The sequence below is a fragment of the Falco punctatus genome (genome assembly GCF_963210335.1).
Source record: "Falco punctatus genome assembly, chromosome: 10".
Taxonomy (NCBI): domain Eukaryota; kingdom Metazoa; phylum Chordata; class Aves; order Falconiformes; family Falconidae; genus Falco; species Falco punctatus.
Genome location: NC_137590.1, coordinates 16,108,903 through 16,124,026, shown reverse-complemented (window position 1 = coordinate 16,124,026; position 15,124 = coordinate 16,108,903). Strand labels below are relative to the sequence as shown.

Genomic DNA, 15,124 nt, shown 5'->3' with positions numbered 1-15,124 from the left:
TGGGCACCATGCATGCAGAGGTGGGCACAGCGCAGGCAGGGGTGGGCACGGCACAGGCAGCACAGGCAGGGGTGGGCATAGTGCAGGCAGGGGTGGGCACAGCACAGGCAGGGGTGGGCACGGTGCAGGCAGCAGTGGGCATGCCGCCAGGAGCTTCACCGCGTGGCCACACAGACCTTCCTTGATGGAGCAGGACAAAGGTTTTGTTCTTCTCCCAACACTGCGGCCTTGTGCAGCGGCGACAGGCAGCAGCCAGCGCGGCCCCCATGCTCCCACGCCACGGCGCAGAGGGGGAGTTTCTCCTCCTTTGTCTGCTCCCGGCGAGAGCAGCAGCCAGTGCGCGGCAGTGCCGGAGCACCCAGGGAAAGGCCTTGGCAGGAGCCGCAGAGGACGGCGGCCGAGCTTCCCTCTGCTCCGGCACAGCTGCCACCAGCTCGGCCTTGCTGCGCTGGGAGCAAGCCCACCCGCCACGGGCAGCGATCCCGCGGGGGCCACGCTCTTCATGACGGAAACCCGAGCGGGGAGCGTCCAGAGCGGGGACTGCAGCTGCGCCTGGGGACGGGGAGGACGGCAGCATTGGGGACAAGGACACCTGGCCCCCGTCTCCCCTGCAGCACTCGCTGCCGGCCATGGGAAACGGCATGAGCCAGGTAATGGGGCGCTGAGGCGGCTGCTCTGCAGGGCCAGCCATGCCAGGGCGGCGTGTCCCGGTGCCGGAGGCGGGGGACACTTGCTTGGTGGCTCGCTCTGCCGTGCCAAGCGGCATTTCACCTGCCGGCACCGGGTCGGGCCCCAGGCTCGGCGGTCGGGCAGTGTGTTTACCTGCCTGCAGAGCACAATCGGAGGAGAAGCAGGCAGGGACGTGGCACCAGGCGGCAGCCAGGGCTCATCCCAACAGCCACCCGGGGGGTGCGGAGGCAGGGGTGACAGAGAGCCCCTCCGAGGGAGGAGGGAACCTTTCCCAACACCTATAAACCCAAGGCACCAGCTCCCAAGCGCATGCTGGGAGCCCTGTGTGACCCCGAGCCCAGTGGTCCCGCATCCCCTGCTCAGCAGGGCCGGGCTGTGCATGGGGCTCAGCATCCCTGGGCAGAGGGGACCGGCTCTACTTCGGGTTGTTTGAGCTTCTCCCTGTCACAGCTGAACGGATGAATCTCCCTGCAAGAATCTCCAGGTCCTAAGCCTTAAATATCCCCCCCTGCCATAACCACACATTATCTGGGGGAGCACCTGGTGCCACAGATGGGTCTGCACTGCCCTGTTTTCTCCAGCAAGATGTGGGTCAGAAGGGTGCTGGGGACGGGAACATGCCATTATTCATGGCTCAGTGTCCTGCCCTTGAGAGCTGCCCTTGCTAACTGGCATTCTCCTGCCCACTCCTCTCAGTGCTGCAGCTGCAAGTTAAAGGCGCCTTGTCAATGGAAAGTTGATCTTAGGAAATCTTAGGAATTATTAAAAAAAAAACAACACCTTTTAAGCTGTTCAACCAAGAGAAACGTTTCCAAATGTGGGCAGTGAGGTGTGAGCCCAGCTGTACAGGTGGAAATTACCTCTGCCTGCCCAGGTCCTGGGCACCAAAAATCACAGCAGGGAGAAGCTGGCTGGACACGGGTGTGAACAGCCTGGAGAGCCTGGGAAAATATAGAATAGCTCTGGGTGAGAAGGGATGCAAGTTATACTGCTTCTGCATCTTTCTGCAGTGCTATTAACAGAGGCATTGTCAAGTGATTATATCACGAGAAGTGGAATTTTACAAGGAAAATAAAAGGAAGATACAGTGTCCAAAGCAATCTGTTCCTGGGCTGTTAGAAACGGGTTCCCTGCAGCACAGAGCAAGGGCAGCAGCAGAGCTTGGTGAAGGGGGTGGCGACGACCACTGCATCTCTCCCAGGCTTCTTGACGCCTGTTGCTTCCCTATCCCTTGGGCAGCAGGACTTCTGCAGGTCGTGGGTATAGTGCAAGGCTGTACAGAGGTGTGTGCAGCTTGCTGAGCTCAGATAATAAGCCCTGACAAATGATTTATTAATAATAAGCAAGAGGAGCAATAAAAAAGCCATGGCCAACTCCCAGCGCCCATGAGGGTGCAGCGCTGGGCAGTTGCACAAGTTGGGATGCCAGGGCTACATCCAGCCCTGTGTGCTGGGTGCCAGAGCAGCAGCAGCCCCAGGAGCGCTGAGGATCAGCTGCACCAGCATCACTCCTGCCCTGGGGCTGGTGGTGGTCACGTTAATGGCAGAACTTTGGCCTTTCCAGCCAAAGATCACTGCTTACCACGGGGGGGCCTGGCATGGTGGGTACCACGGCATAAGGTTCCTGCTCACGCTGCTGCTTTCCCTTGTGTCTTGCAGATACTTCCCGGCCTCTACCTTGGCAACTTCATCGGTAAGCGGAATCCTGCCACCACAGAGATGTCCTCCAGCTGGGGAGCTGGGCTTGCTTGCGTTCGTGCTTCCCTGCCTGCAGACGCTGCCTGCCACCCTGCCAGCGCCCACCACGTGCTCTGCTCTGCCGCTTGGCTGGTGTTGGCAGCAGCGAGAGTGGAGGCACCGGGGGAAGCGCAAAGCAGAAACCCTCTGCCTTTGCTTTGGTTTCCTTATTTAATGGCTGCCCGGAGCTCTCTCAGGATGCACGGGGGGAGGAGCTGAGGGGGCCATGTCCTCACCGTGAAGAGGTCCCAGCAGTGCCAGCGAGATCCCTACTTGACACCCTGGCATCCCAGCATGACACTGCTGGCCAGGACCAGGAAGCCATTGCAGCTGTCCTGCTTCACCTGCACAAGGCAGTGAGCTGGGCAGGCTGGGAGGGGACGGGAGCATGTGGGGCAGCACAGGGCAAGCCAGGATTTGCTTTAAACCCCTCCAAGTCCTGTGGGCTTTTACCTGCCACAGTGGGCTGTGCCATGGGCTCGAGCTGGCATGGATCCTGTGCCAGGAGCAGAGGAGCTGGTAGTGCCACACCAGCACAAGGGAGGAGGACTGGGGCAGCTTAAGGTGATGCAGCCCAGTTCCACTGCTTTAGGAGATGCAGGAGGGGGCTGCCCATCCTCAGGAGGGAATTCCTCCCAGAGGCAGAGTCACTCCTTCTCATACCAATTCACTATTTTAAGGGGTTTTCATTATCAGGGCACAATTCATGACCAAGTACTGGCACCTGCCATGACAAACCAGCATTTTTTAGTGCTCCTGCCTCCTTAATGGCTCTTTTGGCAACTTGTTTCCAAAGAAGCAGAGAAGGTTTAAAATCACACGTGTGAATTGCTATGAAAATGTTATTAGAGCCTGAGTGGCAGCCCTGGCTGAGGTAGCCCTGTGCTCGCTGCATCCCATGGAGCACCTTAGCGGGGACTGGGGTGCTATGACTTGCTGGGAGCAGAGGTGCAAGGACACCCAGCTCCCAGGTTCACCGCAAGGGTTCCTGCGAGTTACCACTGATGTGGGGTCTTGGCCTGATGCCACCCCAGCATCTCTTTACCAAGCAATCCAGGGTGACAACAGAGATTTCAGGCCTGCTACGTTAATCTCTGACTGCTCACAGAGATGTTTTCTCCAACGGAAAGCTTTTCCAGCTGCTGTAAGCCTTGACACGAGTGTCACTAATTGTCACCTCTCTGCCTGCCCAAGGTGGGTGGAAAGGTGGCGGGTGCTGTGCGAGTCCCCACAAGGGTCCCTCCCCACAGGCACAGCGCACAGCTCGCCTGCAGAGCGTCTCTCTTGAGATTCTCCCCTATTAAAATTCACATCATGCCATTAGCACATCATGGTCTAGATTCCTGAGCCAAGGTTTTACACCACGTTGAAGTTTAGAAACCCAAAGGGATGAGATGGGAAAACGTTACTTCTCCTCTCCAGCAGCTTGTGCAGCATCCTCTGGTCATGGCATGAAAGGGAGATGGCTACGAAGCTGCTCAGCCAGCAAGACGAGCACGCTCTCCTCCCAGCATAACAACCATGGTGCTGGACCAGTGATCAGGATCACAGCCAGGGATGCTGAAGCATTAGTGAGGAGCAGGTCACAGCTAAGGATACACGGGTTTTGTGCATGCAACCACAGAGACAATACACACAGAGTGCTCTAAGTCACTGTTCAAGTGTTTTCTGCAGATTCCTCAGGTGCTAAAGAGGCGCAGAGGCAGCGTGAGCCAAACTCAAGACTGATACAAATCACTGCAAGCTCTACTTTCATAGTTCACAAGATGAAGCAGATCCTTCAGGCTGCAGCAAGTCCCATTGCTACATGCGTGTTTGCACAAGGGAGGTGCAGGCAGAGCACACGTCTCCTCCCCAAAGTGGGGATGGGTAACAGACAGGCGTGAAGCTGCCTGCTTACATAGGAGGGAGGTTTTCCATGCAGGTATGAATGCTTACCCCAGCATGAGCAGCAAGATCGAGTGCTTTCACAGGGAGGAAGTCTCTGGTTTGATGTCCTGGGACTCACATTCCAGATTTCCAGGGTGCCTTTGCCCATGTCTGTGCCGCTGCATGCAGCATGTGCAATGCAGCTGTTCCTCTGGAGCACGGCTTTGCACGTCTGCAGAAGCACAGCAGATGCGCTTGTGGGAAGAGAAGGATAAGAAACAAGAATATACTAATATCTAGTTTTATCCTTTAGATGCCAAAGACCTGGAGCAGCTAAGCCGGAACAAGATCACCCACATTGTTTCGATCCATGAATCTCCCCAGCCCTTGCTGCAGGTAGGTCCCATGCCCAATGCCACTGTGTAGATCTCTGCAGCTCCTTCCACGCTGCAGCATCTTCCTTCCCCCTCTGAGCATCCCATGGCACGTACACCACTCCCCACTGCCTGGTCAGTGGTCCCAGAGGAGCTGGGCAGCCCCCCCAGCATGGGAAACTGGCTGTCTTGTGACTATAACCTGGCCTTGAATGCTAACGGGAAACAATTTCCAGCTCTCCAGCCTCATCCTGTTTCTGACCCCCTCCCATGAGCTGCCTGTCCCCCACAGCCCCCCCTCCACCAAGGGAGAGAGCAGCCTCATCCCCATGCAGGGGGATGCTGTGCTGGGCAAGCAAAGCCCACAGGCAGCACTGGGGCGAGGAGCAAAGGCACCGCTAGACCAGCTGCAAGCATGTGTGACACCCCGACCACAGCACCCAAATTTATCCTCTTCCTTTTGTGTCTTCCAGGACATTACCTACCTCCGCATCCCCCTGCCCGACACCCCTGAGGCCAACATGTGAGTACCCCCGGGAGGCTGGGGCTGGCTCAGGGCATGCAGGAGGGCTGGGCTTTGCAGGGCTATCAGGGAAGGGCTCACGGCATCCCAAACTCTTGAGGTGGTGCCTCCAGCTCCTCAAGCACAGTGATCCGCAGGCTGGAAGCATGATGCCCCGGTGTGGGGGCCACCTCTGGACCCTGACAGCATCCCAGCTCAGTAACCACTGGACAGTGGGTCCCAGCCCTGGTGCGAGGCAGGGGCAGCCCCTCTGCAGCACCCCCAGGAGGTGCCTGGAGAGGGGAGAGTGGGTAGAGGGTGTGGAGCCGGCCAAGGGCGCTGGCATGACTGGAGGCGTGAGCAGCCAAGCTCCTACTGCCCCAGCACAAGTCACAGGAGTCCCAGGGCAACCCCGCACATCCCCAGCACAGCTGCACAGCGGCACCCACTCCTGTCCCCAGCACAGCATGACCTGGCCTTGCACCTTCCCTTAGGAAACAACAGCACTGAGCTGCTCAGGTGTCAGCAGCTGCTGGCAGTGCCCATAAAGCAACAGGCAGTTTACATGAGTGCTTCATCCTCAAACGCACAGTGCTGCTCTGCCTGCAGCCTAAAAATCCTGTTCCATCCCTGAAGTCCTTGTTCTGTCTGGTTTATTTTTCTTGCTAGCAAGAGGCACTTCAAGGAATGCATCAGTTTTATCCACCAGTGTCGCCTGCACGGAGGGAACTGCCTCGTTCACTGGTAACACTTCTGTTCCCATGCCTGATGCTATGCCCCCCCAGCACAGCAGAGGGAAGATCCAGCCCCTGGCCCCATGCTTTGGCTGCAGACCCCTGATCAAAGCCGGCCTGTGCCAGAGGGCTCCATGCCCATGGATCCACCCAGGATCCACCCTCGGCTGTGGGTTGTGACTCAAACCCAGCGGGATCCAGACAGCCCTGGAGACGGGGCAGCTTTTTGCTGCAGCTGAGTGAGTGGGAAGAGTGGGGTTTGGGGCAGGCAGCCAGGCAGCAACCGCTGCTCTCACTTCCCCGGGGAGGAGTGGGTATTTATAGGCACTGATGGAGAGGACCTTGGAAGTGCTCAGGCCTCCCGGAGAGCAAGTTCTCAGAGAAGAGGAACCAAAATAGCTGAAGCACAGGGGTGGAGGAAGGGGTGAGCATGGGGTCTGGGTGCACTGCCAACAGCAGCTCTTCTGCCCTTTCCCCTGCCAGCCTTGCTGGCATCTCTCGCAGCACCACCGTGGTTGTTGCCTACGTCATGGCTGTCACAGAGCTGAGCTGCCAGGAGGTGCTGGAGGCCATCCGAACCGTCCGGCCCGTCGCCAACCCCAACCCCGGCTTCAGGCAGCAGCTGGCTGAGTTCAGCGGTGGCGCAGCCCGCAAGGTGGGACCAGCCTCTGCCACCCATGCTCTGCTCCACAGCTCAGCCTGCCCACGGGGGCCAGAGCAAGGATGAGTCCCCAGGGGATCCGGTTGCTTCCCTGCTCCCCTTGCTGGCGGGCTTGGACCTGCCCTTGGAAAGAGACACCTTAGTTTGCTTCTCCCTCCTTCCCCAGGTCCGCAGGCACCTGAAGCAGAGGTATGGGACATCCCCTTTCAACGACGAGGAAGAAATAAAGGCCTTGCTGCCAGTGGGGAGAGGAGGACCATCCAGGACAGAGGGAGCTCTGCAAGGACTGGTCCCAAGAGCCAGAGACATCAGGAGCACAACTCCCTTCCTGCTGCGGGTGAAGAGGACGTTCTCCTGCATCCCAGCTTGTCTGAAGTGACCCCAGCCAAGGGAGAGCACAAGAATCACCCAACAGCCTGGGAGAGACGAAGGAGCCACAGCACAGCGGGCCGGGGCATCACTGTGCAGGGGAGCCACGCCAAGCCCAGCTCCTTCTTCTCTTCTGGGGTGTCAGTGTGCCATCCTCTGTCCTGGCTTTCAGCTGTCGGGGAGGGATTCATGTGCACCACCGGGCTTTGCAGCGCTCGGTGGGCTCAGCCTTTTCACATCCAGCATATTGGGGATGCCTGGTGAAAGGCGCAGGTTTGTGCCCCAAGGTCACTGTGGGCTCCTGCTTGGGGCAGAGTGACAGAAGGGGGTCTTTCCTGCCATGGATCCAGCACCCAGGTGATGTCAGCAGCAGCTTTAGCACTTAGGTACCTGCTGCACGGGCCTCAGGGTGCACAGGGTGCAGGATAGCTGGCACTCCCCTCAGAGCGGTTTTCCCACCAGCAGCACAAGCTCCCAGAGCCGAGGTGGCTGCAGAGCAGGGATGCGCGGGTGCATCAGCAGGTAATGCCACTGCACCAGCCCCCAGGCAAGGGTCCAGCTCCAGTCCAGCCAAGCACTAGCCCTGAGCGAGCACTGTAGCTTTAGGAGTCCATTGCACCCCATTCCTACCCATCCCAGGGCACAATATGTAAAAGGTGGGAACAAAGTGTTTAACTTGGCCAGACCTCACTAAAGCAGAGCCTTAAGCCATTTTGCTTAAAGACTTTCTATGTCCCTCCAGTAATAAACACCTATTCTCCATGGCCTGCCTGGGGCATGGTCTGACTCCCCTGCGATGACCTAATCGGAAGGAGGATGCTGAGGAGGAAGATCCTGGCATGGGGCGGGTCTGGAGGCTGCTTCTAGCCACTCTCTGCAGCCCAGGGAAGATTGGGGAAGGAGTGGAAGATGCTGGGGATGCCCAGCTGGGTCATCAGCATCTCTGCTGGGAGCCAGAGTGTGTTTCTGGGGTCCCCCTCATCCCTGCCACCCCTCTCCCATGGGACAAGGTGTCCCCCAGGAGCCAGACAGGGACAGGGGCAGGGACAGGGACAAGTGCCTACAGGGAGGTTTCCAGTGTGTGGTGTGGTGGGGTGCCAGGCAAGGTGTCCCAGAGTGAAGGAACTTCCCAGGAAAGCAGGGATTGCCTCTGCCCTGGCTGCTTCCAGGAGACATCAGTGTGTGACAAGGCATGCCCACCAGTAATTAATAACTGCTCATTTATCCCTGCATGGCAGCTGTGGCGGAAGGTGAACATCCTGCTGGGCATCATGAGGGTCCCTTTATGCCCACCGTGCCAGTGCTTAGGCAGTGTGAGTCCCCCTGCGCCGTGAGGGGTGCACAGAGCAGCAGGGGCAGGAGGGACGGGTGGCTGAGATGGCATTATACACACACACACACCCAGGCTGCTGCACCATGCCAGGCTCGAGTTTTGGTGCCCCAAGCCTCCCCTTTGGTTTAGGCGAGGGCAATTTTGGAGGGTGCTGCTGCCGCTCCTGTGAGCCTGTGGTTTCCTGTGCAAGCAGCCCCTTGGCAGGACCCTCACAGCCGCTCCTGCTCCACCACCACAGAGTGCAGGGCCATGGTTCCTCCTGCCAGCACCTGCCTGCTGGGCTGGGGGCTGCCTTGGGGTGTCCCAAGCAGGCTGGGAGCCCAACTCCTGCCTCGCTGGATAGATGCTGAGCCCACAGAGGAGCCAGGGGTGCATTGTCGTCCGCTGCTCCTGCACTCTCCGCTGTGGGGTCACCCTCTCAGCCCAGCTCCTGCCATGCTGCTCTTCCCACTCCCTCATGCCCAGGCCAGGGCTCTCTGGCACCCTTTAGCCCTCCCAGAACCCAGAAGGGTGGTGGCCCCATGCCCCAGGACCATGCACTCAGGATGGATGGTGTGCCCCATGCACGGCTGCACCCTCCTGTCAGCCCCACACCAGACATGTTGTGCCGAGGCACTTGCATGCAGGGTTTCCCTGCTCATGCTGTAAACCCCACAGCAAGGCCAGACACTGAGCAATGGCACCTTCAGCCCAGCTCCACAGCACAAGAATATTTATTTATTTTGGCAGATCTGGTTTGCACAACTGGAAAAACCCAGGCAAGGGCAAGGTTAGCTGTGAGTTAATGTTTGACTCCTTTTGAAGCTCATTTCAGCATGAAAAGTTTAAGGGTTAAGCTGCTTCGCCTTCCCTGCGCAGGGAGCAGCACAGCGGGAAAACTGGCTTCTGAGCATCTTCGCTGATGCCGGGGTAATTAGATCCCACGGGCCCCATGTGTCACTGTGTGGCTGTCACACGAGATGAAATCCCTGGCTGATAAAGGCTTATCCCATCGGGCTGGGGCTGGCTAACAAGTCAGCGGCTATGATTATCTCCTGGCCTTGGAGGTAATCTGTGCAAGCCACTGGGAGAGGCTGTGCAGCGACCCCTCCCCATCACCCCACTTCCCACAGCGGAAAGGGAAGATGCAGATTCTCTGTCGGGCAGTCCCAGGCGCTTTTCCCAGAACAGGGCCCCAGCTTGCCCCACCACGGGGGGGTGCGGGGGGGCCGGGGCACAGCCCCAGCAGAGGCACAGCCGGCTGGAAATCCCCGCTGGCTGGTGCGGTGGGGAACAGAGCGGCGTCCTGCGTCACCTCGAGCGCGGCAGCTGCCAGCCCTGCCACGGCAGCACCAGCTGGGACAGCCGTGGGCTGCCAGGGTGAGGGCAAGCATCTAACGCTACCTGCTGCTCCTCTCCCCCTCTCCAAACTGGGACTCCCCCATCTCCCAGTACTCAGTGCTGGCATCACCACCTCCTCCTCTTCCCAGGCAGGGAGAGCTGTGCTGCGGGCAGAGCCCGGGTTAGCCGGGTTAGCCGTGGTCCCGCACCGTGAGCAGGCATGGACAGGGTGGGCAGGCTTTGCCCTGCAAAGGGGCCATGAACAGGCTCAGGAAGGGGCAAACCCCCACCAGTGTGGCTGGCTCATACACCTGTGTACACCCTGTGCCCACACCTCCAGGTCCTCACACGCTGTGTACACCCTGTGCCCATGCCTCCAGGTCCTTCGGGAAAGTCCAGGGCTGGGTGCTGTGCCACGGCTTATTCATTTTGAGGCTTTGCAGCCCCAAGCAGCCCGCCAGCTCTCAGGAGCCTCATCTCTCCTCCCTGCGAGAGGTGACTTTCTCTGACTCAGAGCTGGAAAGCAAATGCAGTGGGCTGTGAAAGGAGACCCAGTGGGCTGTGGGCTGGGTGGAGGAGCTGGATTTCCCCGTGCAGTGGCATGTGGCTCTGCAGTGGTGATGGAGGGGCCAACAGCAGTGTCACTCCAGAGGGCAAAGCCCACCCAGCCCACCCAGCCTGTGCTGTGCTGCTTTGCAAGGGCATCCAGGCAGTGCTTGGTACCAGACAGTTCCATCCCTGCCCTACACAGGGTAGAATTCCTCTTCCTCCTGAAAGGATGGCTGAGCTGGGCTCCTCCACTGGAAGGGGAGAGGGACAGATCCTCCTGGTAGCTGCAGCATTGAGGAAGGATGCTCAGGAGCCAGCCAGGAGTGAAGGGGCTGCGTGGGACCCTGCACTGGACCCAGCCCTCTCCCGGCACTGATCCCTGTTTCACCCACATGCACCAACACATGCACCCACCTCCCTGCAGAGCAGCACAGGCACGGGAAGCTGCTTCCCCAGGTGTGGGAAGGCTGGTGCCCAGAAGCGCCATGACCATGTCTGCCACCTCTCCTCTGCAGGGACAGCTTCTGCCAGGAACCTGGGGCCAGCAGGGAGCTACAGGATGAGTCAGGCTGCCTCACCAGCCCCTCAGCAGCCCTTGGCACAGCTCATAATGGCCCTTCCCACTTGTTTCCGACTCAACTCAGCACCCAGCACTCCACGGAGCAGATGTGAATGTTAGAGGCAAGGAGAGATCCGAGAGATGGGGCAATATCCTGCTCACACCAGCCTGGAAAACCCATGCCTGTTCCCACAGGTCCTCACACCCATGGGCTGAGATGCCGGTCCCGTGGGAGGACATGGCCCCTGAAGCAGGGAGGTGTCCTAGTCCCCGAAGCTGGAGGACAGGGGAGGAGGGTCCCTTATTCATTGTAGGGAGCATGTGGGAGCCCTGAAAATCTGAGGGGAGGCACCCAAGAGGGGTGCAGGGCTTCAGGGGAGTCCTCTGTGTTCCTGGTGCCCTGTCCCCTCTCCCATGGGCGCGAGGTACCTGTCTCCTCTCCTGTGTGTGCCCCTGTCCCCTTTCCCATGGGTGTGAGGTGCCTGTCCCCTCTCCATGGGTGGCCCTGTCCCCTCACCTGTAGGCTGCCCTGTCTCCACTGCCGTGGGTTGCCCTGCTCCTTTTCCCAAGGGTGCAGGGTACCTGTCCCTTCTGCCATGGGCGCAGGGTGCCTGTCCCCTACCGCGGGCTGCCTCGTGTCCCCCCCGCCCCGGGCTGGCAGCGCAGCCAGAGCCGGCAGCGCCGGGCAGGAAAGGGAAAGTGAAAGCCAGCGCGGCGCTTTCGCTTTCAGAGCCCCGGCACGTTCCCCCGGGGTGGCGGGGCCGGGCGCGGGGCCGCGATGGCGGAGCCGGGCGCGCCCATGCGGCTCAAGGAGTGGCTGATCGCGCAGATCGACAGCGGCCGGTACCCGGGGCTGCGCTGGGAGAACCGGCACCGGACGCTCTTCCGCATCCCCTGGAAGCACGCGGCCAAGCAGGACTACCGGCAGCAGCAGGACGCCGCGCTCTTCAAGGTACCCCGGGGGTCCTGAGACCCCCGCCTGGCTCCGGCAGCGTCCCCGGGACCCGCCACCCGGCTCCGTGCGCACTCCCGGTGCTCCCCGCTGCCCAGCTCATGCGCACCCCTGTGGCTCCCCATTGCCCAGCCCTGTGCACTCCCCCGGGACCCCCACCGGCTCCCTCTGCGATCTCGCTCCATGCACACCCCCGGGCTCCCCATTTTCCAACCCTGTACACTCCCCTGAGACAACCCCCCCCCCAGCTCCGTGAGAACCCCCGGGGCTCCCCGCTGCCCAGATCCATGCGCACCCCTGCGGCTCCCCATTGCCCAACCCTGTGCACTCCCCCGGGACCCCCAACCTGACTCCATGAGCACCCCCTGGGGCTCCCCATTGCCCAGCCCTGTGCACTCCCCCAGAACCCCCCACCTGACTCCATGAGCACCCCCTGGGGCTCCCCATTGCCCAGCCCTGTGCACTCCCCCAGAACCCCCCACCTGGCTCTGTGCACACCACCACCCAGAGCACCGGAGCTCCCCACTGCCCAGCTCTGTGCTCAACCCTAGGACCTCCCACTTGGCTCCCTGTGCACCCCTGGGACTCCCCACCCAGCTCCATGCGCACCCCCGGGTCTCCCCATTGCCTGTCCCTGTGCACTCCCCCAGGAACCCCCCCCACCGCCCAGCTCCCTGCAGCCCCCCAGGACACACAGTCCTGGCTCCCCACTGCCCTGCAGCCAGCCCTGGCTGGCAGATTCATACCCCAGTGGGCCCCCTTGGACAGTGGAATGGGGGAACAGGGCACTGGCAGCCCCCACAGTGCAGGGCACCCTCTGCCTGGCAGGCTTGGGCCATCTACAAGGGGAAGTACCACGAGGGGACAGACAAGGCTGACCCCTCCACCTGGAAGACGCGTCTCCGCTGCGCCCTCAACAAGAGCACCGACTTCCAGGAGGTGCCCGAGCGGAGCCAGCTGGACATCTCCGAGCCCTATAAGGTGTACCAGATTGTGTCCGATGACGCCTGGGATGCAGGTATGTCCCTCCTCCTGCACCAGACTTGGGGCTGGTGTCTGTGCCATGCCTGTACAAGCCCTGTGTCCCGTAGATGTCACCCTTCCTCCCCACTCTTCTTCCTCTCTGAGTGACCTGTGCAGCCAGGCACCTTCCTGGAGGCTGTTCCTGCTGTTTGCCAGGGCCTCATCAGGTTTTCCTTGCTCTCCGCAGAGAAGGATGGTGACATGCAGTCCCCGGACAGCAAAGACCAGCAGGTGAGCCAGCCCCCTACCTTGTGCCATCTGCCACAGGAGCTGCCTACAGGCTGGAGAATGTGGGAGCCCCAAATCCTGCCTCATCCATCGGCTGCTGCCCTGCCTGCATCTGTCCTACTGGGCAGCTGGATCCCCTGGGCATTGCTGAGGGTCCCCTGGGCCATGCAGCTGCCAGCCTCAGGCAGGGGATCTGCCGGCACACGGGGTCCATGGTGAAGGCAGGAGCTGGCTCAGGGCGCCCCAGTGCTGGCTCAGCCCTCACCGCAGCCAATCTGCTCCTCAGGGCAGCACTGCAGGGAGTCTGGAGGAGGCAAACCAGAAGGGCACAATGGAGACATGCCACGTGTCTCCGCTGCCCCTGCTCTCTGCGCAGCTGGCCAAGCGAGGTGAGGAGGGTCCCTGGTGGTAGGATAGGGCTGGGGTGGGGGGTATACACTGCCCGGCAGCAGCAAGCCCTCTCTCCACAGCCCCACGTCTCATCCCTTGTGCAGGCAGTGCCCATGGTGATGGAGATGGGCTGGGGAATCCCTCCCTGCTCCAGCAGACCCACTTGATCATGCACTTAGGGGCTTTAATGAGGCCCAGTAACAAGCAGCAGCGGTGGGAAGGACCCTGCTGTCTGCCTGACTCCAGGGGCTGGGTCCAGGACAGCACCTGGGAGCCCTTGGGGACAGCTGCCCATGTCCCTTTACCACCTCATCTCTGCCCTGGCTCAGCGTACCATGTGAGGGGAGTCTTCTATGGCTGGAACCCAACCCACGGCCACCTCCTCCCCAGACCCCCGTCCTACCTCCCCGTAGAAGACATCAACCACTCAGGTAGGAGCCATGCTGGCTGGGCAGTGCCTGGTGTGGCCCCCCCTGACTGGGCTGCCCACAAGCTGACTCTCCCCTCACCCCAGACTGCTGGCTCCACGTCCGCCTGTACTACTGTGACGTGTTGGTGAAGGAGGTCACCACCCGCATGGCCGAGGGCTGCCGCATCACCTCCCGCGCCGTGCCAGCTGACAGCGAACGCCTCTACGGCCCCTCCTGCATGGAGCAGATCGAGTTCCCCCCACCGCGAGTGCTCGGCGGCAGCGGACGGCTGGCCGGCATGACTGACGTGCTGGAGCGGCTCCTGCCCCACCTGGACCGCGGTGTGCTGCTGTGGGTAGCACCCGAGGGGGTCTTCATGAAGCGCCAGTGCCAGGGTAGGGTGTACTGGAACGGGCCACTGGCCCCGCACAGGGACTGGCCCAACAAGCTGGAGAGAGAGAAGACCTACAAGCTGCTGGACACGCAGCAGTTCCTGCAGCGTAAGTGCCCACCTGCTGCCCTGGGCTCCACCGGCCCCGGGGAGACCCTGATCCCCTTGGGAACAGGGGCAGGTCCTACCCCGGTGCAGCTGCTCCGGGCTGCGGGGCCCCAGGGGTGCCGTGTCCCCTAACGGGGCCAGTGTCTTGCAGAGCTGCGGGGGTACCTGAGCCACGGGCAGCCCACGCCACAGTACCAGATCCACCTGTGCTTCGGGGAGGAGTACCCCACCAGCACTGGGCACCACTTCCAGAAGCTTATCATGGCCCACGTGAGTACGCACCGGGGCTGGTGCTCGTGGCATCCCTAAGCCAAGCGCCAGGGCCGTGGCGGTTGGGAGGCTTGTGGGCCAGTGCCCATTCTCCATCGGCTTTGTGCCTCCACAGGTGGAGCCGGTGTTTGCGCGGGAGCTCTTCCATCACGCACAGTGCATAGGGCCAGCGCTGCTCCGTGACTCCCCCCAACCCTGCACCCCCGGTGCCTCCAGCCACATTATCCACGTCCTCAAACAGCTCTGCCAGCCCTGAGCCCGAGTGAGTGGGAGAGAAGAGCCCAGTTGCGACAAAGCCTCGGAGCGGGATGCTCTGCTGCCCCTCGGCCACGCTCCGGTCACGTTCCCCGAGCCGCTGTGCATGGGGTGCTCAGCACTGCAGGGCCGTGCAGGCGGGCACTGCCCAGGACGAGGACAGCTGCCACCCCCGCACAGATCGTGGTATTTATTCCCCAGGAGCCACCGGGTGGGATTTCCTGTGTGCTTGTTTGGTGAGCCGGGGCAGTCAGCTCCATCCTTGTACCTTGGACGGCAAGGATTCGTTGTTTATAAACCTTAGAAATAAAGGTTGTGTTTTGGTACCACTGACTCTGGGGTGGGGGGCTGGTGCTGGTGCGGGGGGGCCACGGGCATCTGGGGGAGCCGAGCCTGGGCAG

At 61.0% G+C, this 15,124-nt stretch overlaps 2 protein-coding genes across 5 annotated transcripts; both read left to right on the top strand.

Annotated features, from left to right (window-relative positions):
• The first annotated feature begins 72 nt into the window (after positions 1 to 72).
• DUSP15 (dual specificity phosphatase 15) lies at positions 73 to 7,702 on the top strand. Its single transcript, XM_080404373.1, has 7 exons — positions 73 to 650; positions 2,349 to 2,382; positions 4,609 to 4,691; positions 5,143 to 5,192; positions 5,841 to 5,915; positions 6,389 to 6,560; positions 6,733 to 7,702. Exons 1-7 carry the CDS (start codon positions 630 to 632, stop codon positions 6,943 to 6,945), a joined length of 648 nt encoding a protein of 215 aa, XP_080260499.1. The 5' UTR covers positions 73 to 629; the 3' UTR covers positions 6,946 to 7,702.
• Positions 7,703 to 11,397: 3,695 nt separating this feature from the next.
• Positions 11,398 to 15,049, top strand: LOC308070424 (interferon regulatory factor 4-like). 4 transcript variants are annotated; one of them, XM_080404314.1, is made up of 8 exons: positions 11,398 to 11,648; positions 12,477 to 12,666; positions 12,859 to 12,902; positions 13,186 to 13,288; positions 13,370 to 13,720; positions 13,804 to 14,199; positions 14,350 to 14,468; positions 14,584 to 15,049. In XM_080404314.1, the coding sequence occupies exons 1-8, from the start codon at positions 11,475 to 11,477 to the stop codon at positions 14,722 to 14,724; spliced, it is 1,518 nt and encodes a 505-aa protein (XP_080260440.1). In that variant the 5' UTR covers positions 11,398 to 11,474; the 3' UTR covers positions 14,725 to 15,049. The 4 variants fall into 4 exon arrangements, with proteins under 4 accessions (XP_080260440.1, XP_080260438.1, XP_080260439.1 ...); XM_080404312.1 differs by having other exon boundaries at positions 11,433 to 11,648; positions 13,394 to 13,720; XM_080404313.1 differs by having other exon boundaries at positions 11,434 to 11,648; positions 13,619 to 13,720.
• The last annotated feature ends 75 nt before the right edge of the window (positions 15,050 to 15,124 follow it).